The sequence below is a fragment of the Panthera pardus genome, unplaced genomic scaffold (assembly GCF_024362965.1).
Source record: "Panthera pardus isolate Hobbes unplaced genomic scaffold, ASM2436296v1 HiC_scaffold_16, whole genome shotgun sequence".
Taxonomy (NCBI): domain Eukaryota; kingdom Metazoa; phylum Chordata; class Mammalia; order Carnivora; family Felidae; genus Panthera; species Panthera pardus.
Window position 1 is genome coordinate 122214616 of NW_026526721.1, and position 23759 is coordinate 122238374.

The window sequence follows — 23759 nt, forward strand, 5'->3', positions numbered from 1 at the left end:
AATGGATGAAGGACCTGAATGTGAGACAGGAAACCATCAAAACCCTAGAGGAGAAAGCAGGAAAAAACCTCTTTGACCTCAGCTGCAGCAATTTCTTACTCGACACATCTCCAAAGGCAAGGGAATTAAAAGCAAAAATGAACTATTGGGACCTCATCAAGATAAAAAGTGTCTGCACTGTAAAGGAAACAATCAACAAAACTAAAAGGAAACTGAAGGAATGGGAAAAGATATTTGCAAATGACATATCAGATAAAGGGCTAGTATCCGAAATCTATAAAGAACTCACCAAACTCACCACCCAAAAAACAAATAATCCAGTGAAGAAATGGGAAGAAGACATGAATAGACACTTTTCAAAGACATCCAGGTGGCCAACAGACACATGAAAAGATGCTCAACATCACTCCTCATCAGGGAAATACAAATCAAAACCACACTGAGATACCACCTCACCACGTCACGCTGGTCAGAGTGGCTAAAATGAACAAATCAGGAGACTATAGATGCTGGTGAAGATGTGTAGAAACGGGAACGCTCTCGCACTGTTGGTGGGAATGCAAACTGGTGCAGCCGCTCTGGGAAACAGTGTGGAGGTTCCTCAAAAAATTAAAAATAGATCTACCCTATGACCCAGCAATAGCACTGCTAGGAATTTACCTAAGGGATACAGGAATGCTGATGCATAGAGGCACTTGTACCCCAATGTTTATAGCAGCACTTTCAACAATAGCCAAATTATGGAAAGAGCCTAAATGTCCATCAACTGATGAATGGATAAAGATATGGTTTATATATACAATGGAATACTACTTGGCAATGAGAAAGAATGAAATCTCACCATTTGTAGCAACATGGATAGAACTCGAGGGTATTATGCTAAGTGAAATAAGTCAGGCAGAGAAAGACAGATATAGTATGTTTTCACTCATATGTGGATCCTGAGAAACTTAACAGAAGACCAGGGGGGAGGGGAAGGGGGAAAAAAGTTACAGAGAGGGAGGGAGGCAAACCATAAGACTCTTAAATACTGAGAATGAACTGAGGGTTGATGGGGGTTGGGGGAGAGGGGAAACTGGGTAATGGGCATTGAGGAGGGCACCTGTTGGGATGAGCACTAGGTGTAGTATGGAAACCAATTTGACAATAAATTATATTTAATATAAAAAAACCTGTCTACAAATAGTTACAGCAGCTTTGTTCATAATAACTAAAAACTGGAAACAACCCAGACATCCTTCAGTGGATGAATGGTTAAACAAATGGTGGTACATTTATACTGTGGAACACTGCTCGGCAATAAAAAGGATAGACAGGTAACAACCTGGATGCATTTCCAGAGAACAGTGCTGAGTGACAAAAGTGCTAATTCTAGAAGGTTGCTTACTGGATGATTCCATTTATATGACATACTGGAAATGACCAGATTATTCAAAGGGGAACAGATTAATGGCTGCCAGGAAGTTAAGGAGGGAGTGGGTAGGAGGAAAGTAGGTAAGACTATAACAGGGTAACAAAAAGGATCCTTGTGGTGATGGAAATGTTCTACATCTTAACTATCAATGTCAATGTCATGGTTGCGATGTACAATGGCTTTTCGTGGTGTTATGACTGGAGGAGACTGGGTAAAGAGTACACAGGGTCTTTCCATGTTATTTCTTATAATGTATGTAAAACACAATGAATTGAAAATAATGTGATTTTTAAACAACTTTTTTAAAATTATTTTTTAATGTTTTTTGTTTTGTTTTGTTTTGTTCTGTTTTTGAGAGACAAACAGAGACAGAGCATGACTGGGGGAGGAGCAGATAGAGAGGGAGACACAGAATCCGAAGCAGGCTCCAGGTTCTGAGCTGTCAGCACAGAGCCTGACGTGGAGCTCGAACCCACAAACTGTGAGATCATGACCTGAGCCAAAGCCAGATGCAAACCAACTGAGCCACCCAGTCGCCCCCCAAAAAATCAACCTTCTTAAAAGAAATTAGCCAGCACTGACTAGCAGCTGCCTCTTTCCTTAGGTAAGGAAACTTTTCCACTACCACAAAGAATCTCTCTGGATTGCCACAGTCCCCTCGGGTCCAGATCTCTGTACACCAGTCATCTTCCTTCACTGGCTACATTGAATGTGGGAGTAGTGATCTGGGAAACATACTAGCTGGGGTGGCTTTGCTCCCAATTACATCAGAGGGCCACCAGGGGTCAGTTTTAGCCCCCGCAGTGTGCAATGTGGGCACCATGATGAGACTTCCCTGAACACCAGCGTCCTCCTTCCCTACCCCCATGCTGTGAGCAGTAGGTTGGAAGCCCACTCAATCCTTTCAACTCAAATTAGCAAATATTTACTAAGAGCCTCTAAGCTAGGTTGTATGCCAAGACATAAGTATAAACAAACTCACTCTGGTAGGAGGAACAGATAATTCAATAGATTGATTAAAAGTACTGCAGAACTCAGCTGAGGCCAGGAGCAAATATGTCAAAAGCAGTAAGAGAAGGTGATAGGTTAGCCTAAGCACGTAATATGATATCAATCTGTCTTTCATTCATTGCACCAATTTTAATTGAACACCTACTCAGTGCTAGGTGCTAGGGACACAAAATGGATTCAGACTCTGCTTGTCAGTTGAAGCCCAGTGTGGCAAGTCCCATGGCTGAGGAGAGAACTCATCATGGGAACCACGAGGATGCCACTTAGAAGAGTCTCCTTTACATGCTGTCAGTGGAGGAGTCCTGGTGGGGTGGACGTGATCCTGATAAGGGGCATGTGGAATTATAAAGCCCCTCTAGCCACTCCCCTGCTATCTGGCTATTCACTCTGGCTTGCAATTGGCTCAGGCCCCTCTCTGTAAATGAGGTTCATACTCATTTAGAGTGATGTCTGATGGACTGTGTGTGGGGATGACAGGAGAGGTGAATGGAGAGGGCCTGTGAAACCATGTAGCTGGCAGCAATGTCTTTGCTTGTGAGAGGAAATAAAGTGCTACAAAAGAAGGAACTGAGACAAGGGCAGAGTCAGCAGGGGTCACCTAAGTGGAATATCACTTATAGCATAACTCAGTCTGGTATGTGAACCCATCCCTTAGATACCCTGGGAGTACCCATCCATCTCTGGAAAGGGAAGAGCTTATGGTAAAACAGAAATAATTGTAGCATTGGGAGTCCAAACAACATTTCTGTGGGAAGCCCTGAACAAGAGTTGGCCTGAAGAGAAAAAAGGTCATTTTCTCCTGGGCTGGGAGGGAGGTGATGAAGGGGAGTGCCATGTGGGCTGACCCGGGGCCTCTCATTATCATGGTGGACATGGAAGGAAAACATCATAGCAGTAAGCATCTGGAGGTGGGCAGTCATGGAGTGCCCAGTGGCAGAGGCTGAGATAGAAAGCACCCCAAATGGTATGGCCAGCCCACCACCTGTGAGGCAGAGCAGCACAGATGGCCTCAGTGCTAACGTGACAGACAACTGGGAACAGCACCAAGGTGGGTGGTCTAAGGGCAGGCCTCAGTGAGTGTTACATCTGTTATCCCACCTCTTTAGGGACTCTGAGAGAGAGGTACACAAAAAGAGAAAGGGTCAAGGGGTGCTCTTTGTGCAGTGGACTTAGGGACAAAGAGCATAAAGGTTTACCCTTGCAATCCACAGCCTGATAGAGCCAGGAGAAGGGCTTTTCTAATGTTCCCACACTTCTGAAATCTGTGGGGTTTCTTCCTTGCCCTTCAAATTTTGCTATTAGTATCGTTAATGTGCAGAAAGACCTCCTGCCTCACTGGGATTTACCTTTGCACTAAAGAAAAAGAGGAAGGAAGGAAGGAAGGAAGGAAGGAAGGAAGGAAGGAAGGAAGGAAGGAAGGAAGGAAGGAAGGAAGGAAGGAAGGAACGACGGACGGATAACACAGAATATTGTATTTTAATGAAGTCCATGGCCACCCAAGCCAACCATTACAGACGATGTCATTTACCATGGCACTCAGCTGGAACTTAGATAAATAATAATAATTTTTAAAGTTTGTAGATCATATTGAACTTGGCTTAATAGGCCCTCTCTCCAAACCTCTGAAAGGATGGCTCATAAAAAAGTAATTAGTTTATATAGACTGTCAAGGTTCATGGGGGACAGCTGGCCTTTGATGCCTCATCTGTGATTACAGGCAGCTACAAGATAATAAAATCGAGCTCTGAATTCACGCCAAGGTATTCAGTGATCTCACGCTGGACACGATGCCAAGCAGAACGAACTGTAAATGCCTGCTCTACTCCTATTCTTTGCTTTGGAATCTCTAACAAGTCTAAGACATTTAGGACTTGCATTCATAGGCCCCAAATTCCTATTAAAGTAAAACCATTGACCTTACGAATTCATGTTCATAATTAATATTTGTGATGGGCTCTGATTCCAGGCCTATTCAATATGGCCACTGTTGTAAGCTGCGGAAATGGCTTCTGGAGAAGGGATTTGAATCAGTATTAACTTGTCTAAGCTTGGCTATTAAACAGTCCAATTACTGACAGTTGGAGCTGGTTTTCAATCATCATTGATTTCCCTGTGATGATCACCAGCTACTGCTTTTTATGAGGATTTCTTCAATGTTTTCAAATTCCCTGCTCGTTCTTCTCTATGCTGCCCACTTACCTGAGCGTTCTTGGGTTCATTTTTCTCCCCTAGCTCATACAATGCCCCTTCCCTCAATACAGAAAACCATATTAACAGGTTGTTTTCATTTGGCCTCTTTGCTTTCCAGGGACAAAGAGGCAGAGTCATCTCAGCAGAGAGTGGAGATACAAGTGCAGCAATGAAAATAATCTCATGGAAATCCAAGATCACCTGGACACCAGAACCACTTAAGAATGGAAGCCATGGTTCCAAGAGCAACCACTTAGACCCTTCCCTCCAGACACATCTGTTTCTCCCTAGGACCAGCTGCTTCACCTCAGTTGGCTGACCAAGGGCTTGCCTCAGTCTACTGACCAAATCATGATTTGCACATATCACAGAAGCTTCATTCATAATCCTTGCTCTCCCACATGGTCCCTTAGCACTCAAACAGGAAGCCAATTGGCCTGTGTGACCTCTTCTATCCAGGTAGCAATCACAGGCTGTAACTACTTTATTCATTGGCTGGCCTGAGCTATGTGCCCACTTCAGGTCCAATCACAGTCGGGGAGAGGGTCTGGGTCATGTGGCCTAGAATTTGGCCATGAGGGGCAGTGAGTGAGAAAGCACCATAAACATGTTTGCATCACATTTGCCAATAAGGCTATAGATTGAGAGTCACTGATTCCCCAGGATGTGTTTGGGCTTGGAGCTTTGATACCTATGTCTTAGGAATTGTTTCTCCAATAGAAATAAAGGTGTGTTTTTTGTTTCATTTTTTTCCCTTGATTTATTGTATGCGGAGCCCTGGCTTTGGAGTTAAGTTTGACCCACTGTCTTTTGCTAATGCTGGACAGCATCAGGGACACTAATGGGGAGATGAATGAAGCTAGAAGTGTCCCCAAGGACTGAGGCCAGGACCCTGTGCCCACTCCTGCTGAGTCCACTAGCTTGGGATGGAGCAGAACAAAATGATGATGATAGGGAACAGTGGTTAACAGGGAACTGTAGAGAAGAGTAGCCTGGAAGCCACTCCTAGGGAACAGAATCACCCTCAAAATGGAGGGACCTGGCAACATTTTTCCAGAAGGATACAGGATTGCTAGAGATCAGCCCAGTGATTGCTGTGTGCTTCCCATTCTTCTTCTCTTTGAATGGGAGGTTGTTGAGGTTTCCCTTCCCTGAAAATTGGGGTAGGGGGTGGGGAGATAACTTATCCTGTTAGCTAACAGATCTCTGGACCAAGAGACCTGCATCCAGACCTGAGGAAGATCACAAAATCTTGGCCTCAAAGCCAGATGCCATTATAGGATGCACTTTTGGGGATCCTAAAATAAAGTGAGCATATTTTCTATGAGAAAGGGGTGTGAATAGTTGTGGCCTAAGGGCAGACTGTGATGGAAGGACCACACTGATGACCCTACTTGTCACCCCTCTTTGCCATTGGCAGTCTGCTATGATGCTGACTCTGGGCTTGGCCATATGATTTGTTTAGCCGCGGGACAGTAACAAACCTGTCCCAAGTAGCTTGCCAGGTAGTTGCCAAATCTTGCACAACTATGTGCTCTTTATGCTCTATATACTCAGGCTGGTCTGCCATCATGCTTGGGCCAGCATTCCAGAAGAATACATGGGGGAGAACAGTGTCATCCAGTCAAGGCCACTCTAGACAAGCCAGCCTACAGCCTACCCACCAGCCTACAAGTACCTGGACAAGCCCAGCTGGGACCAGCTGAGCCTGGCTCACATTAGCAGAGCTGTCCAACAACTACCCCAAAACTTGGGAATATCTTTCTTGAGAAAGAATTAATGGCTGATTTTTAATGCTCCTAAGTTTTGGGGTGGTTGTTGCACAGCAATACCTTAGCTGAGACACCTGGTTAAAATTACAATATTATCATCACTACTGTGTTCTGAGCAAATTACAGAATCTGGTTTAGCTTTAGTCTCTCCTTCTGTAAAAAAGAAACAATGATAGTGCTTACTTCAGAGGACTGTTGTAAAAGTTAAATGATACAGTATGTGTGTATCTAGTACGTATGATAAACTACCTAGTACAGTGCCTGGTATGTAGTCAGTGCTTGATAAATGTCAGTTAATTTCCAGTGTTGTTGCCTACAAGTTGTTTTTTGTACAAGGATGTACGACTAAGGGGACAAGTAGGGGCTGAAATCTGCCTCTTTCTCCATTTGCCAAGTCATGTGCTCTAGTGTGGGACAGTGTCCATATGTAATAAAGAGCACCTGTTTCTAATTTTCACAGTTACCATATGGGCTGGCACCAGTCCTGCTATTATTATTGATTTCATTGTCCACTTTTCATCCTGTTTTAGTATAATACTGCCATTAGCTCCAAATCCCAGAAGACTTGAGATTCTTACCTTCAAGGGCTTTTCTCAAGCAACCTAGTGCCAGTACTTAAGCTTTCTATCCTAGAACTCCACATCCTTCCTGTTGGGGTGACCAACTCCAGTTTACCCAGACCTTCTTGGTTATAGCAATGAAAGTCCCATGTCCCAGGAATATGGTTTGAATCCCTAAATGTCCCTCACTTTTCAGCCTAAATTATGGAAAATGACCCACAAGTAATCACTAATTCTCCCTTAAACATTAGTTTGAACTGGAGTGGGACCCCTGCTGTGAGCATTTATCTGGGACTCCCACACTCTTCTTTTTCCTTGCCTGGCCAGCCCTTGCTCCTGCCTTCCCTCCTCTGTACTTTGGCTCCTAGTCCCTCCTCCAGCCATCCTGACACAGTGTCCCCTCAGCACCTGCCTCTGACCACTAAACTTGAGAAGAGGTTATGTGACTGCACTCATCAGGGACTCAGGTGCAAAAGAACCCTGAGCAACTAGGCTCCTATGGAGACGCCTGGGACTCCAGGATTAAGCATGGATCATAATGGAGAAGAGGTGAACAGTACAATTTTCCAGATGAGATGGGCCATCCTAAAATGAGTTGCCATGAAGCAAAAATATACACAGCCTTCAGCATGAGAGAAGTGAAAACAACAACAAAAGGCCCAGTGACTGGCGATATACAGACAGAGAGCTTTAGGGACACTGAGATCAAGTCTGAGGTGGGCAAAGAGGATAATTAACAAGAAAGAAAATTCAGGGCAAAGACCCCAAATGCATGGGCAGCAGAGAATCTGGGAAGCTCCTTTTTCTCCCTCCAGCAGAACAGTTCCACCATAGAAAGAGGCTACCAACCTCCTCTGTGGCAGGAGAGATGTTCACTTCTCTACTCCGCAAGGCCAGGGCTTTGTGTCCCAGGCCCTGGGAACCTGAGGGTTATATATGGAAGGCCCTGTCCAGTGATGAGATCTGCTTCCTGAGCTTCTTGGCCATCAGCAGATAGGAGGGAGGGGTAAAAAGTGTGAAAGGGAAACACCAGAGTGAATGCACTGCTCATGGAGGGGTAACCAAGAAAAAGACCCAAATATGCCCCCATCACTGTCAAGGCTGGAAGCTGCCAAACTGGCTGAAAAGAGAGCACCAAGAACAGAGCTAACTCAATACTTTAGTTCCAGGGTGAATGATATACCAGGTCTTCTTCTCTCCCAGTGTGCCTGGTAGACCCCTCTGCCACCAACAGGACGGGGCCCACGGGTGTGGTCCAACAGGCCTTGCTGCTCCTGGGGACTACAAATGGATGCTGTCATGGTGATCCTCCCCAGAGCATCCACTTGAGCAGGACTTCTGGCTTATTTGCTGGTTGATGTGCCCTCACCCTGCAAATTTTTCCCAGCTTTAAAGCAACTTCTGTACTGTCCTGATGAGTTCTCAAATCACACCTTGCCTAAAACTGGAAACCCTTAGATGACAGTCACTATAGTGAGGGAGAGGGTTCATTACAAGGATGGAGGCTCCGCCACAGGCTGTGGACAGGTGTGGGAGCCAGTCCAATTTCTACTCCCCTGTTTATCCGGAAACCCACCATATGCTCGAAAATTGGGCGATCACCGATCATATCGGCAAAAACATCTGACAACACAATCTCAATCTGTCACTGAAAATAGAACACATCTGTTTTTTTACCATCTATGAACTAAACCATAAACATGAAATCCTGACTCCTATGTTTGTATAAGAAAGGTATTTCTACAAAGTTGCCCGTGGCAATGTTATTTTTAATTGGAAAAACACTGTAAACAACCTAAATGTACAAAAATAAGAGAATGGTTAAATAAACCACGAGAGGGATCTATGAAGTATAATTTTGTACTCTACTCTTCAATAATATTTTAAAATATATTTTAGTCAGCTTGGAAAAGGTCTACGAAAGATGAAAACACAAAGACTCTGAACAGAGTAAACTATGATCCAAATTAATCAGAACTGTGTATTAATATATGAACAGGAAAAGGTCTGGCAGGGTCTTAGGAGTGTAGGTTAATTTTGTTTTATTCTTTATTCTTTTTAGTAATTGTCACATGTACTCGAATTAACAGACGTTGATCCATGTCTTTCTGGTCCTGTCTATTCTTTTTTAAAAATGTTTATTTATTTTTGAGGAGAGAGAGAGAAAGAGAGAGAGAGAGAGTGAGTCAAAGTGTGAGCAGGGAAGGGGCAGAGAGAGAGACACACACAGAATCCGAAGCAGGCTTCAGGCTCTGAGCTGTCAGCACAGAGGCCAACACGGGCTTGAACTCACGAACTGTGAGATCATGACCTGGGACAAAGTCAGACATTTAACTGACTGAGCCACCCAGGCACCCCTGGTACTGCTTATTCTTGATTCCAACTCTGTTAGGTCCGGGGCAGTCACCCAGATTGTGGATTCCAGAGAATCCACAGTTCTCTGCAAGGACTGCCAGACTGGCTTCTGGCTGAGGCCAAGTAAATGCTCAGAGACCAGGGTGGGACACCAGGGGGCACCCTGCCTCTGGCCCACAAGAATGACCCCCACACAAACCACCTAGAACACAATCACCATCTACTGTGAGGCTGATGTAGGTGGCTCCTTGGCTGCCAGGGTCAGCCCTCAGAGACCCTGTGGCAGGGAAGGGCACTGAAGATGGTGGGTAGTCTTGAGGTGGCTGGGTGAGGAATGAAGCTCAGAGGTGGTCATTCCATGGCGTCCCATATGGCACTCAGTCCTGGACCTCTTTCATGGTTTTTTGTTTTTTGGGTTTTTTTGCCATTGCCATGAACTACCTACTTATTTATTTACATTTTTCTTTAAATTGGGGTTTAAAAACACCCAAATGACTCTATTTTTAAAAATAAACCCCCAAAACTGAAAAGCCAGCAATACTTGTCTCAAAAAAAAAAAAAAAAAAGTAAGAAAAAGAAAAAAAGAAAAAGGAACTTAAATAAAACACGACAGAATGCTATTAACATTCTACCTCAACAGTGTGGCCTATGGAATGCTTTGAGAAAGAGCTTGTTCCTTCTTTGTCAGAGAGAGGGATTAGCAAATGCTGGAGAGGTGCTGAGCCTCACCAACTGCCTTTCTCCTTGACATCATCAGAGAGATTGAAAAAGAACTTCAAAGGGAACAGCCTGGAGCGGTAGGCCGCATTCCTTAACGCTATGTCTGGGTACCATGTCAATCTTCGACTGCCAATGAGACATGTATCCCACACTGGACAATGGGGAGAGGGGAAAGAAGGCAGGACTTGCAGTCTGATCATCTGGGATTGAGTGATAGGGCCGAGCCATCCTCAGCGAGGTAGCCCTGAATAGTTACTTAATGTTTTTTCAAGTTTCAATGTCCTCATTGGCAAGACAGAATCACGACAGCTGACCTTCTTGTTCCACAGAGTTGGTGTGAGGCTTGGATATAATTTTGTGTGTGCTGTGGCTGGCGTGTGTGTGTGTGTGTGTGTGTGTGTGTGTGCGCGTGTGTGTGCGCGTGTGTGTGTGTGCACGTCTCTAATAAAAGAGCATACGGTTTGCAGTAATCCAAACGTGTATCTTGCAACTAATGGATTACTCCACAGGGATAGAATGCAGATGCAATGCAAGGAAATACATTCCCACCAAAGATTTACAGACTTCTGCACAATTCATAACTACTTTCCGTACATTATTTAACTGAATGTCCCGACACTGCCACATAACCAGTCTAGGAAACCGAGCTGGATGGGTGACTGCATTAAGCCTTTAAAACAAACTCCAAACTCACTTTTCTCCTCCCTTTAACATCATTATCATCGATTATAATTCCATCATTGTAATCAGCCTAAAATAAATAAAACGTTGTGGCTTATTGGTGACACTAAGAATTATACCTACTTTGATTACTCTCATTATTATCATTGCTGGGATTATCAGAATTGTGACATACTGGACCTCTACTGGCTGCCAGGGAGTGCACTAGGCACAGGACATTAGTATTTTATTTAATCCACATTAACCCAGATGTAGATACTGTGTTTACCCTCATTTTAATTATGAGAAAACTGCCCCTCAGAGGAGTTCAGTAACTTATCTGAGACCACACATCTAGGAAATGGCAGAACGTAAATATACAGCAATGTGTATCTGTCAAAGCCTGTGGCTGTTCACACTCCGCGTTCCCCTACCACCATAAGAGGCAGGGGCTGCACAAGCCCTCAGGGAGGATCCCTGCCATCAGGGACCTAGGGGGCCCAAAGCACTGAAAGGGCCCTGGGCAGGTCCAAAGATAAGGGGACAAATAGGTGGGCAAATGCTGAGCAGCACAAGGAGGGGCAAATGGAGCTAACCACAGAGAGGAGAGAATCTTCCGCTCCAACCAGCTGATCCAAACAGGCCAAATAGCATCCTGGGCAATTTTCCAGGCAGCCTTCAGAGAGTCACCCAGCCTGAGAAGCCAGCCAATTATGCCTGATCACTCTCTGCTGCTCTGTCCTTACTAAAGACAAGTCCAGACTGGCCCAATGTAGACAAATGAACAGTTCTATTATCTCTGAAAGGCAATCTAATTCCCTTCAAATTTAAAAGTCTCCACAGTTTCCTAACAGGCCTCAGTGGGGCTCATGTAGAAATTAATAAGTTCACAGTGTGCCCAGCTTGCTTTCATTATCATTTTTTCGCCATGCAATGGACAGGATTTTCATTATTACTCAAGGATTTTTCTGGATCTGATTCTCTAAGAAGGTCATGTCCACTGGGCCCAGACACTGGGTTGAGAACTGAGTTAGGTCTAATGGATTTGACTGACGTCTGAGAGAGGATGATTCACTGACTGAGAGTTGATGACACCTCTAGTACTCAGTGGGGGCAGGGATCGAAAGGCAACATCACTGGAAAAAAGAACTCAGATAAAGTGGTGAGAAGTCCTGGGCTCCAGTCCCAGCCCCATGGCTGGCCTGCCCTGAGATGCTTGGGATCTGATTTGAGTTATCTTGCTATGAAATGGGCACAGAAGAGGATATGGAAAAAAAACCCTCAAATTTATTAAGCTTCTATTATACCTTGAATCACTGTAACATTCATCATAGACATTCTTTAAATTTAATCAAAACAACAACCTTGGAAAGCTTATATTATTTTACAGATGAAGATGGTGAGGCTACTGTTACTGGTGATTGCACCACATCATCTAAATCACACCATTAGAATAAGCCATAAAGGGGCCAGGGAATGAGACTAGAGTGGTAAGAATAGGACTGCAGACTCATACGACTATTCTGGAAAGGAATTTAACATGTTTCCAGAACTTTAAAATGTTTGACCTATTAATTCCAATTCTGGAAATCCATCCAAATGATAGAATCAGAAATGCAGACAATTATAATAAAAAAGAATTATAACAGATTATTTGCCTATCACCTCATACCCATCAGAATGTTTATCTTCAAAAAGATGAGAGATAAAATGTTGGCGAGGATGCAGAGAAAGGAAACCTTTGTGTACTGTTGGTGGGAATGTAAACTGGTACAGCCACTATGGAAAACAGTATGGAGGATCCTCAAAAAATTACAAACATAAATACCATATGATCCAGCAATCCTACTTCTGTATATACATCCAAAGGAAATAAAATCAGGATTTCAAAGAGATAACTGCATCCCTATGTTCATTGCAGTATAACTCACAATAGCCAAGATATGGAAACAACCTAAGTGTCTGTCAACAGATAAACTGATAAATGTATAAAGAAGAAAATTGATAAGTGTATAAATAATACTCCATTATTAGTATTATTCAGCCATGAGAGAAGAAATTCCTGCATTTGTGACAACATAGATAGACCCTGAGGACATTATGGTCAGTGAAATTAGCCAGACATAGAAGACAAATACTCCATGATCTCACTTATATATAGAATCTGTATGTGGAATCACTTATATCACATATATGATATCACTTATATGTAGATTCCCTTATATGTGGAATCAGCTTTAAAAAGTCAAACTCAGAAACAGGGAGTAAATGGTAGTTACCAGGCACTGGGGGTGGGGAAAATAGGGAGGTGTTGCCAAAGGGTAGAAAATTTCAGTTACAAGACAAATAAGTTTTGGGGATCTAATGTACAGCATGATGATTATAGTTAACAACATTGTTTTATATCCTTGAAAATTGCTAAGAGAATAGATCTTACATGTTCTCACCACAAAAAGGAAATTGTAATTATTTGAGGTGATGGAGACGTTAGATAACACTATGGCAATAATCATTTTTCCAATATAGATGTTTATCAAATCAATACATTGTACACCTTAAACTTAGACAATGTTGTATGTCAACTGTAACTCAATGAAGCTAGAAAAAAAAAAAAGAATGGTAAGCTACAGAATATTCATTGAGAAGGACATCACACAGCCATTTAATCAGTTGCAGAATTAATATTTAATGAAATGGTATATTTTCATTAGTTTAGTGGGAAAAATACGTTGTTAGTAATTGTAATACGAGGAGAGATCACAATTTTTGGAGAAAAAAAAGAGTAGAAAAATGACTGGAAGGAAATACACTAAAATGTTAACAAAGGCTCTCTCTGGGGGTAAGAAAACATATTTTTCACACGTTTTTGTGTTTTACTATATTTTTCACATTTTCCACAATCAACACTTATTGTAATAATCAGGAAATATGCAGGAAAAGCTATTCTATGTCCCTGAATTTGCATTGATATGCAAAATGCAATGATGACTTCTAGTTAAGTGAGTGATATTTTATGTAGATTTTTCTAAATTTTTTTTTCAAGGAGGGAAATCACAAAAGAAATGAGACAGAGCAAAAATGTTATGGATGGAACCATCTCCCAGCAAGCTTATGGCTCACCTCACAGGCTAAATTGGAAATAAAGACCAGTGGGAAAGGGGTGGAAAACTGACAATGCACAAACAGTTGATAAGGGGGGACTAAAAGCTACAGTTGACTTCAAGAACTGATGGAGCTGGCAGATATGAATTTTTCAATTTTATGAGAATGATAGGGATCTGAAATAAATCTTCAGTATTTTCTTTTTAAGATAAATGTTTTAAAATAAACGTCTGCAGCATGGATGGATGGTGAGTGCCTGTGTCCTGTCTTAGAGCTGATCATAAATAACACTGAGAAAAATAGCTTTGACCATTCCAAAAAGCACCTTTATTTTTTACTCTGAAGAGCTTGGAAGATTATATTTTGATGCATTAAGCTAGATTTTTTTTTATGCAGCTGCAAATATCAAGGAGCAGAGAAATTTTCTTCAGATGGGAATAACTACTCAGGGCTTGGCTTAGAAGCAAATCTTAGTTTCAAGATGTGCCTGAAAACCAGTGGGCATATCAGATGGTCAGAATACAAATTCAAGTTTGACGGATTTATGGTTTATGAAACACTTTGGTGAATCTTCAGGTGAAGTTATTAATTGTCCTGCAGTCCCATAAACCAAGCAAGAGAAGTAATCTTTTGTAAACCCAAACTTCTAAATATCAGATTTGCTTAAACTGTGCCCCCCTCCCCCATTTTGGTCTGTACCTTAAAGAGCTTATAACTTTATGGTAGAACAGTTTATTCAACAACTTCAGTTTCCTAGTTCACTATTAGAGGAGAACAGGGCTTCATTGAGGGTAGACATGATAAAGAATCAGACACATCCCTCATCTTTTAAAATGTTAGACGCACTACACTAAAGTAACTTACTTTTACTTCCTGCTTCATGCGTCACTGGTTTTTTCTGTCATGTTTCAAAGAAGAGTCACACACTTGAAAGGCGAATGAGAAGACCTGCTTGGTGGAAAGACCTATGCACACAGGCTGCAGAGAAGGGGCTGAGGGAAGCCAGGAGCACTTGCTCAGCCTAGAGAGGGAAGCCATGACTCAGCTTTGCATTTCCTATCTGGTTCATCAAGATAAACCAGAATCCTGCCTTCTTACACTAAATCTCCCAATTTTTAAATATTGTCTCCATTTTGTTAAGCACACAGTGCATTCCAAACCAAACATTTCCATAACCCAAACATTTTTTGCTAGTGCTTGTTTTAAAATCTCATTTCTAGGAGGTTAAGAATTGCTGATTCACCCCAATATCATCGAATTATATCCAAGAAGGGGATGCTTTGGAATAGTCTCAGGCTGGCAAAGAAGGTCTGGGAAAGACAACTCCTCTTTTGTGGAAAAGACAGCATGGGATTCACACTTCCGAGTGGAATTTGGTTGAGCTGGAAACTTTGAGGATGGCTGGAAGATGTAAGGAAATATCCCCACTCTAAAACACCACACAAGTCACAGTTAGGTGCCCTTGGTGGTAATCAGTCTAACATGAAATAAAGATAAAGCTTCTTCTGAGAGTCAAGAGTATCTCCCTGATGCTCCGTAAGAATACTTATGGGTTTATCTTCACATAACGCTGAATTTCCCCCATTGAACCCACCCCCTCACTCCTTACTTTACAATGTTCTGGAATGAAAAAGGGGCCTTCATAGAGCTTATCTCTTAGAAGTGTGAAAGAGCCATTTTTTTCTGCCCAAGTAGCTCATAATGTAGCAGACAAACTGTCAGAAAAAAATAGACTTCATCATGGTGAAAACCTCAGCCTGGCACCCATCTATCATAAAGCAATCTTCTAGAAATCTTGAAAACCTTCGTTAAATTTCCTGTCTTTCTCCTGACAGTGATAAAATGTTAACAATATTACTCATGATGCAGGCATCTTCAGAAATTTTTTGCCCATTCGCTCCTGCCCCTACTATCAGCCATCTCCTTCTCTTTGCCAGAGTCTATGGAAATGTGAGACATAGTCATATTCTTCACACACTGGTCCAGAGAGCTGGTCCTTACAGGAGGTTAGAGAAGGAAGTAGTCATTATCTTGATGATAATGAGAAGACTCTCTACCACAAGCTGCAGAGGGCAAAATGGCACTGTCTTTTGATTCCTCCACCAAAAGCCACACCCACTGTGAATCTCAAGGGCACAGCCCTCTCCTATCGTTAGCAAATATTTCTTGGTCCTTTTTTTCTTTCCCTCTTCTCTTGCCAAGCTACCAAGCTGCAATTCTTCACCTGTCCATGATATATGGGTAGTGGGGACAATGGGTCACACACTTAATCTGTCGACAGGTCATCTTTCAAGAGGGAAAATTCCCCTATGGACCTTACTAGCCCAGCTTTTCCAACTCCAGAGGTTACTTCAGCAATATACCATCACTCAGAAGAAGAAATAAGGGTCTTGCACTGGAGGCAATACCAAAGGAAAAAACCATAAATCAGAAATCAGAACCACACCAGAAGTCAGAAGAGGCACAGAGCTTTGAAATCACAGACTGATCATGAAGAGATGCACAGAGGGTGACAAGAGCTATAGACAGCCTGAGTCTCCGCTCCATGGAGGCTTCCTGACATGTTTAAAAGAGGGCTAAGTGCAACCATAATAAGCCATCATCTCACCTGCAAAAGGAACTGGTGCATCTTTATCCAGGGCTACAAGTGGTGGGTCCAAAATCACTGTGTCGTTGTTCTCAGTTATGACTCCATGATATGAGGTCTCGATCCATGGCTTGTGCTTGTTGACTAGAACACAATGGAAACAAAGATTGACTTTTAAGATCACCACTTGAATAGCTCATCCATAATGATATTATTAATAGTGCACATTTGTCCAATCATATGCTCTCATCCAACAACCGCATGAGAGACAAAGAGCACGATGGTCCCATTTTACACCTAAGGAACCTTCAGAGAAGCGAGGTTCAGAGAGAAGTTCAATGAGGCACACAGAAAGTTGGGCAGCAGATTTTTGGGCTCCAAGACCAGGGATCTTTCACTTGACCCAAATCCAACTATTTCTATTCCTGGATGCCCAGTGTAGATAGCTACTGTTTAAAAACTGACTGAAAGCTTTAATTCTCAAATGCTACCATCTATTAATAGATGTTTCAGGGTTAATATTCATTATCAATCAATGAACTAGCAGGTCATGGCTGTGTGCTGGAATTTCTGACCTCAACCTAATCATTACAAATTGTTACTGCATTTTATATACATACATATCTGTATATGTACCAACATATGTGTAAAGATACAACAGACATTTCAATGCTTTCTTATCACTTAAAAACTGTGTCTATCTTAATGGTCTAAATTGCCTAAGCAGTTTAAGTTGCTCTTTAGTAATTTTACCAAGTGAATAACATATTATTTAATGGAAAATTAACACACGTCAAATACATGCTACTGGTTGAATTATGGCCCTGAAAAAAAAGAGGTTAGAGTCCTAACCTCCAGTATCTTGGAAAGTGACCTTATATGGAGAGAGGGTCTTTATAGGGGTAATCAAGTTAAAGTGAGGTCATTTGGGCAGGACTTAATCCAAAATGAATGGTGCCTTATAAAAAGGGGAAATTTGGACACAGAGACAGACATGCATACATGTGAGTGCAATGTTTCTGTTGCCACCAGCCAAGAAACCACCAGAAGCCAGAAGAGACACTTGGGACAGATCTATCCCTTGTACTTTCAGAGCAAGCCTGGTCCTGCCAACAACTTGATTTCAGACTTCGGGCCTCCAGAACTGTGAGACAGTAAATTTCTGTTGTTCTAAGCCATAAAGTTAGTAGCACTTTCTTAAGGCAGGCCTAGCAAAGGAATACAAGATACTTATGGTCAACAGTCACACATAAAGGGCCGAGAATTTAAATAAGACTTGTGCTAGGGTTGGTGTAATATTCCTGTGTGAATACCCCAAGTCTGTCAATTCCATCTCCTTTTTTGGTTCTGGCCCTGCCATCACCTCTCTGCATGCCTGTAGTGGCCTTCTGACTGGTCTTCCAGTAAGAAGTCCTATCCCACTCCAATTCATCCTCTACTATGGCATTAAGAATAATATCCTGAAACATTAATCTGATTCCTCAACTGTGATCTTCTTGGTTTGTCCTTTATTCCCCTACATACACTCACACAAGTCTGAGGGCAGGGTAGGTGCTTAAGAAGCAAAATAACAGGCTAGAGGGAACCCTAGAATAATCAAAGTTGTCCTGATGCCAATCCTCACACCCTGCTTCACAGTTTGAATGACGCTGTCACATGCATAACGCTCCCCACAGGGACCTAAGAGGTAGGTGTGATCATTATGAAAATAATGAAGAACTTCTTTCACAAGGTGTGACTTTCCCAGGATGGCCACAGGCTTGAAAACTAACAATTGGGAAGACCAACAATTCTCTCATATGTGGTGAGATCCAAAAACACATACATGTGTACATAAACATATTCATATTATAATACAAAGTCAGGCACATTATAATATATAACACACATTAAAATATATATACATATCATAGTGTATAATTTTCAGCAGTTACCGCAAAGCAAGAGCTACACTTGATCTTAGCCAAAAGGCCGAGAAGCAATAAAGCAAGAGCTTATAAAATTGAAAACAGCTCTGCTGCAGTGGCTCCTGTCCCCTTTCCACCCCATCATGCTTCAAAAGGTCAGCTAAGAGTTGCTCTAGGATAGCTGGTAGACTCAACCTGGCCACCATTTTGCTCCTTCTCACCCGTTTCACAGCAATCACGAACTAACCAAGAGGCAGTTTAGTGGAGCAGGGACATATGCCTGTTCTTCTCAGGTCTTGGCTGCTGAGAGCTATTTCTGCGGATTGGATCATGCCCAGGTCAGAGAGCGGCTCTGCCCACTGTGGGTCTGAATGGGACAGCAGGCTCCTCCGTGCTAACATGCTGGCATTCGAACCAGTTCTTCATCATGGACCCTGGAAGAATTACAGCCACCCAGGGTTGTCCCCGTGCGCCTTTGCTCTTTTATTAGCCATCAACACAAACGCAATGTAAATAATTTGCAGCTATTGGGAGAAACAATTAATCTTTTTTCCCCTTTATTTTTTTCTTTTTTTTTTTTTTTAATTTTTTTTTCAACGTTTTTTATTTTATTTATTTTTGGGACAGAGAGAGACAGAGCATGAACGGGGGAGGGGCAGAGAGAGAGGGAGACACAGAATCGGAAACAGGCTCCAGGCTCCGAGCCATCAGCCCAGAGCCTGACGCGGGGCTCGAACTCACGGACCGCGAGATCGTGACCTGGCTGAAGTCGGACGCTTAACCGACTGCGCCACCCAGGCGCCCCTCTTTTTTCCCCTTTAATTAAACCTAGGGGCTATTCTTTAGAAATGTGGATAGAGGATATGCCATAAGCTCATCCAGTGTTTCAGATTCACTGTGCCACTTGACTCGATGGCAGACAATGGGATCTAGAGCCAGTTGCTAGATTGCTGGGTTTCAGGCCTGGCTTAGCCACCTCGGGGCCACTTCTATGTGAGTCAGTTGGCCACTCAGAGTGTCAACTCCCTGAACTGTAAAATGGGGAAAACGACTCCACTCACAGGGTTGTCATGTTATTCAGACGCCCTGGGCTGGACACACAGCCCCTGACCTTTGATTACTCAGACTTACCACCCTCATCTCACAGAGCCCCTGACCTTTCATTAGTCAGAGTGACCACTACTCTTTGAGCAGTGACAGTGTCAGCAGAGAGGGGATTTATAGACCTTACAGTTGAGGTTTCCCATCATCAGTGGGGATGGGTTTATTTCCTTTTATCCATAGGCCTGCCGTCCTTTTCTCCTCTCATTACTAGTTGTGTACCTATCACATATTAGGCATTTTACATACATTCATTAATCCTCATCACAACCCCATTATATAAGACTTTATGGCTCATTTTGCAGGTGAGGAAGTGAAGCTCAGAGGGGCTTAAGTGTTCCCTTTTTGAAAAATAAGAGTGTTAACATCCCTACAATTTCCACATTTTTCTTCCACCTTCTAACTTCCTTCAATCTTTCTTGACTTTCTCTTTGTCAAGGTTGACAAACATTTGCATTTTCATGTGTAAGCTAAATTAAATCTTCTTTGCTTTGTCTATAGATCACATCCTCAGGGCTGCACACCAATAACTTAAATTTGCATGATTTTGACTATGAGGCTTTTGTTCATGGCTGAGCTGAGTGTTATGCAAGGATTGCTTTCCCTTCTTAATGGTTCAACTGTCATTCCACGGATGACGTTCCTTGTACCCAGACCGACTGGACTCTTGATAGTTTCATGCCATCAGATAACCAAATCATACTCTATTTTAACTTGCATCATATTTGAAACCATCCTCCTTTGTATATTCTTTGTTTTATGAACATAAAGATTATCTTTTTTCATTCTATTGAATTATGAAACACAGGACCTTTTCCCCACATCCCAACCATATTACAGCTTTTTAATCATTCTATCTATTACTCATCATCCCTCATTTGCAAAATGGAGATACTTACTTCATAAGAATGTTGTAAAAATTGTATGAGATCATTTAGGCAAATCTAGTATCTCTGACATGAATAGGCGTTCAAATATTAAGTTCCCCTAAGCCCATCTCACACTTCTAAGGGGCTAAAGTGTGGCTTTGCACTCACAGAGATATTTAGCCCAACTCCATTCATTCAACAAATATTTATGGGTCACCTAAAAATATGCAAGAACAGCTTAAGCATGGGGTGGGGGAGGTAAATTGGGGAAGAGTCCCTGAATAAAACACTTGACAAAATTCAGCATCCATTTATAAACAGAACAATCAGTAAATAGGGAATAGAAGGGAACTTCCTCAATCTGATAAAGAACTTTTGTAGAAAACCAAAGCTAACATCGTGCTTTATGGTTAAAGAGTAAATGCTCCCCTCCCAAGAGCAGAATGAATACACAAGGATGTCCACTCTTACCTTGTACTGTACTATGCACATTGTACTGGAGGTTCTAACCCATTCAATAAGACAAGGAGAAAAATGAGATTGGAAATTAAAAAGTAAAATTGTCTTTACTTGCAGAGAACATGATCCTCAATGAAGCAAATTCTATGGAATCTATGAAAATGTTACTAGAACTAATAAGTGAGTTTAGGAAAATTACTGTATAACAAGTAAATACATAAAAAAGCAATTATATTCTTATGTACTAGCAGTAAACTATTGAAAATTTAAATAAAAGAGTTCCCATTTCTCCACATCCTCTCCAGCATCTATAGTGTCCTGATTTGTTCATTTTAGCCACTCTGACTGGCTTGAGGTGGTATCTCAGTGTGGTTTTGATTTGTACTTCCCTGATGTTTATAGCAGCACTTTCAACAATAGCCAAATTATGGAAAGAGCCTAAATGCCCATCAACTGATGAATGGATAAAGAAATTGTGGTTTATATACACAATGGACTACTACTTGGCAATGAGAAAGAATGAAATATTCTCTTTGGAGCAACGTGGATGGAACTGGAGAGTGTTATACTATGTGAAATAAGTCACACAGAGAAAGACAGATACCGTATGTTTTCACTCTTATGTGGATCCTGAGAAACTTAACAGAAGACCATGGGGGAGGGGAAGGAAAAAAAAAGTTAGAGAGGGAGAGAGCCAAACCATAAGAGACTCTTAAAAACTGAGAATAAAGTGAGGGTTGATGGGGGGTGGGAGGGAGGGGAGGGTGAGTGATGGGCATTGAGGAGGGCACTTGTTGGAATGAGCACTGGGTGTAGTATGGAAACCAATTTGACAATAAATTCCATATAAAATAAAATAAAATAAAATAAAATAAAATAAAGAAAATTTAAATAAAAAATACTAATATGATAACATCAACAACCAACAGATACTTAGGAATAACTTTCAAAAAATACATGTAGGATCTGCACACACAAGATGCCAAGATATTGCTTAAAGAATTTAAAGAACACCCAGGGGTGCCTGGGTGGCTCAGTTGGTTGAGCGTCCGACTTTGGCTTAGGTCATGATCTCATGGTCCATGAGTGCGAGCCCCTCATCAGGCTCTGTGCTGACAGTTCAGAGCCTGGAGCTTGCTTTGCATTCTGTGTCTCCCTCTCTCTCTGCCCCTCTCCAGTTTGCGCTCTGTCTCTATCAAAAAATGAATAAATGTTTAAAAAAAAAGAATTTAAAGAACACCTGGAGCAGTCTTAATGGAGACAGACAGTGTTCATGGTTCAGTAAGTAGACTCAATATAATTAAACATAAATTTTACCCTAATTGATCAATGCACCCCAAATCAAAATAATAGGATTTTTTAAGGGATAAGCTAATTCTAAAATTTATATGAAAATTTAAATAACTGATATAGCCAAAACAATTTTGAAAAAGAAGGGCAAAGTTGGAGGACTCACACTACTCGATTTTAAAACTTATTATAAAGCTTCTCTAATCAAGTAGTATGGTATTAACATAAGATAGACCTACAGATCAACATAAAAAAAATTAAGAGTGCAGAAATAGACATACATGTGGTTAATTAATTACTGACAAATTTTCTTTCCAAGAAAATTCAATGAAGAATGGTCTTTCGTTTATGCTTCTGGAAAAATTGGATATCCATATTTTAAAAAAAGAACTTCAATTCTACTGTACATGATACACAGAAATTATCTCTAAATGGATCATGGTCCTAAATGTAGGACTTAAAATTATGAAACTTTTAAAAGAGAGCATAAAAGAAAAGCTCAGTGTCCTTGGGTTAGGCAAAGATTTATTACAAGGGACAAAAAGAGCACTGAGTAAAAATAAAACTGATACATCAAACTTTACAAAAATTATACATTTATATTCTTTACTCTTCAGAAAATATTTTTTTGAAGCCATAGACTGTGAGGTAATATTTGAGAGACATATCTCACAAAGGACTTGTATCCAAAAACATATAAAGAACTCTTATAACTCAATAATGCGAAAAATAATCTGTAAAAAAAAAGGCAAAAATTTGAACACACCTGTTACCTGAGGAGATAAGAACATGAAAGGATGCTCAACATTAATAGTTATCAAGGATGTGTAAGTTAAAGCCACAATTGGATGTCACCATACCACCACCTGAATGTTTAAAATAAGAGTGACAATACCAAGTTCTAATGAAGATGTGAAACAGTTGAAACTCTCATACACTGCTGGTATGAACATAAAATAACACAGTTACTTGGGAAAATAGTTTAGCAATTTCTTATAAAATGACTCAGCAATTCCATTCCTAGGATCTACCCAAGAGAAATGAAAACATAAATTATCCAAAAAGACTTATATGCAAATGTTCAGAGAAACTGTATTCAGAATAGTGCCAAACTGGAAAATAAAATGGCCATCAACTAGTGAATGGATAAACAAATTGCAGTGTATCTATATAATGGACTCAGCAGTAAAAAGAAATCAACTACTGATCCATACAAGAAAATGACTGAATATCCAAAGCACTTCTCTGGTGAAATGAAGCGAAAGAAGCCAGACACAAAAGACTACATGCTATTTGATGCCATTCATATGACATTCTAGAAAATGCCAAAATATAAGGACAGATTATGGGTCAGCAGTTGCCAGGGTCTGGGGATGGGGTAGGGTTTGCTTGTACAGGGGACACAAGGGAAGTTCTAAATGATGGTACTGTTCTGTATCTTGATTGTTGTGGTGGTTATATTTCTGCATGCCTTTGGCAAAATTTAGCAATCTGCACATTTTAAAAGGTTGGATTTTATTATATGTATGTTATACATGTAATTTATAATGTGGTGTTAAATATGTGGTAAGAACAAACTTCTTACCATCAAGGGACCCTCAGACTGGAGAAAGACCTATGATAACCAGTATGGTAAGAGATAGAGAGGCAAAGGAAAAGCAGAGTGCTATAGAAAAAGAGAGGAGAAGCACTAATCCAGCCATGGTAATCCAGAATTACTTCCTAAAGACAGTAGAATCAAAGTCATAAGTAGTAGGAATTA

The 23759-nt window shown here is 41.4% G+C and overlaps 1 protein-coding gene and 1 pseudogene across 1 annotated transcript in view; both read right to left on the minus strand.

Moving 5' to 3' along the window:
• The window catches only part of CLSTN2 (calsyntenin 2), a 603527-nt gene that overhangs the window by 362332 nt on the left and 217436 nt on the right, over positions 1–23759 (minus strand). Inside the window, exon 2 of the mRNA XM_019437999.2 lies at positions 16393–16515. Within this exon, the coding sequence (XP_019293544.2) occupies positions 16393–16515 (123 nt within the window). The remainder of the gene's footprint in view (positions 1–16392; positions 16516–23759) is intronic.
• LOC128777552 (U2 spliceosomal RNA) lies at positions 18209–18354 on the minus strand (annotated as a pseudogene).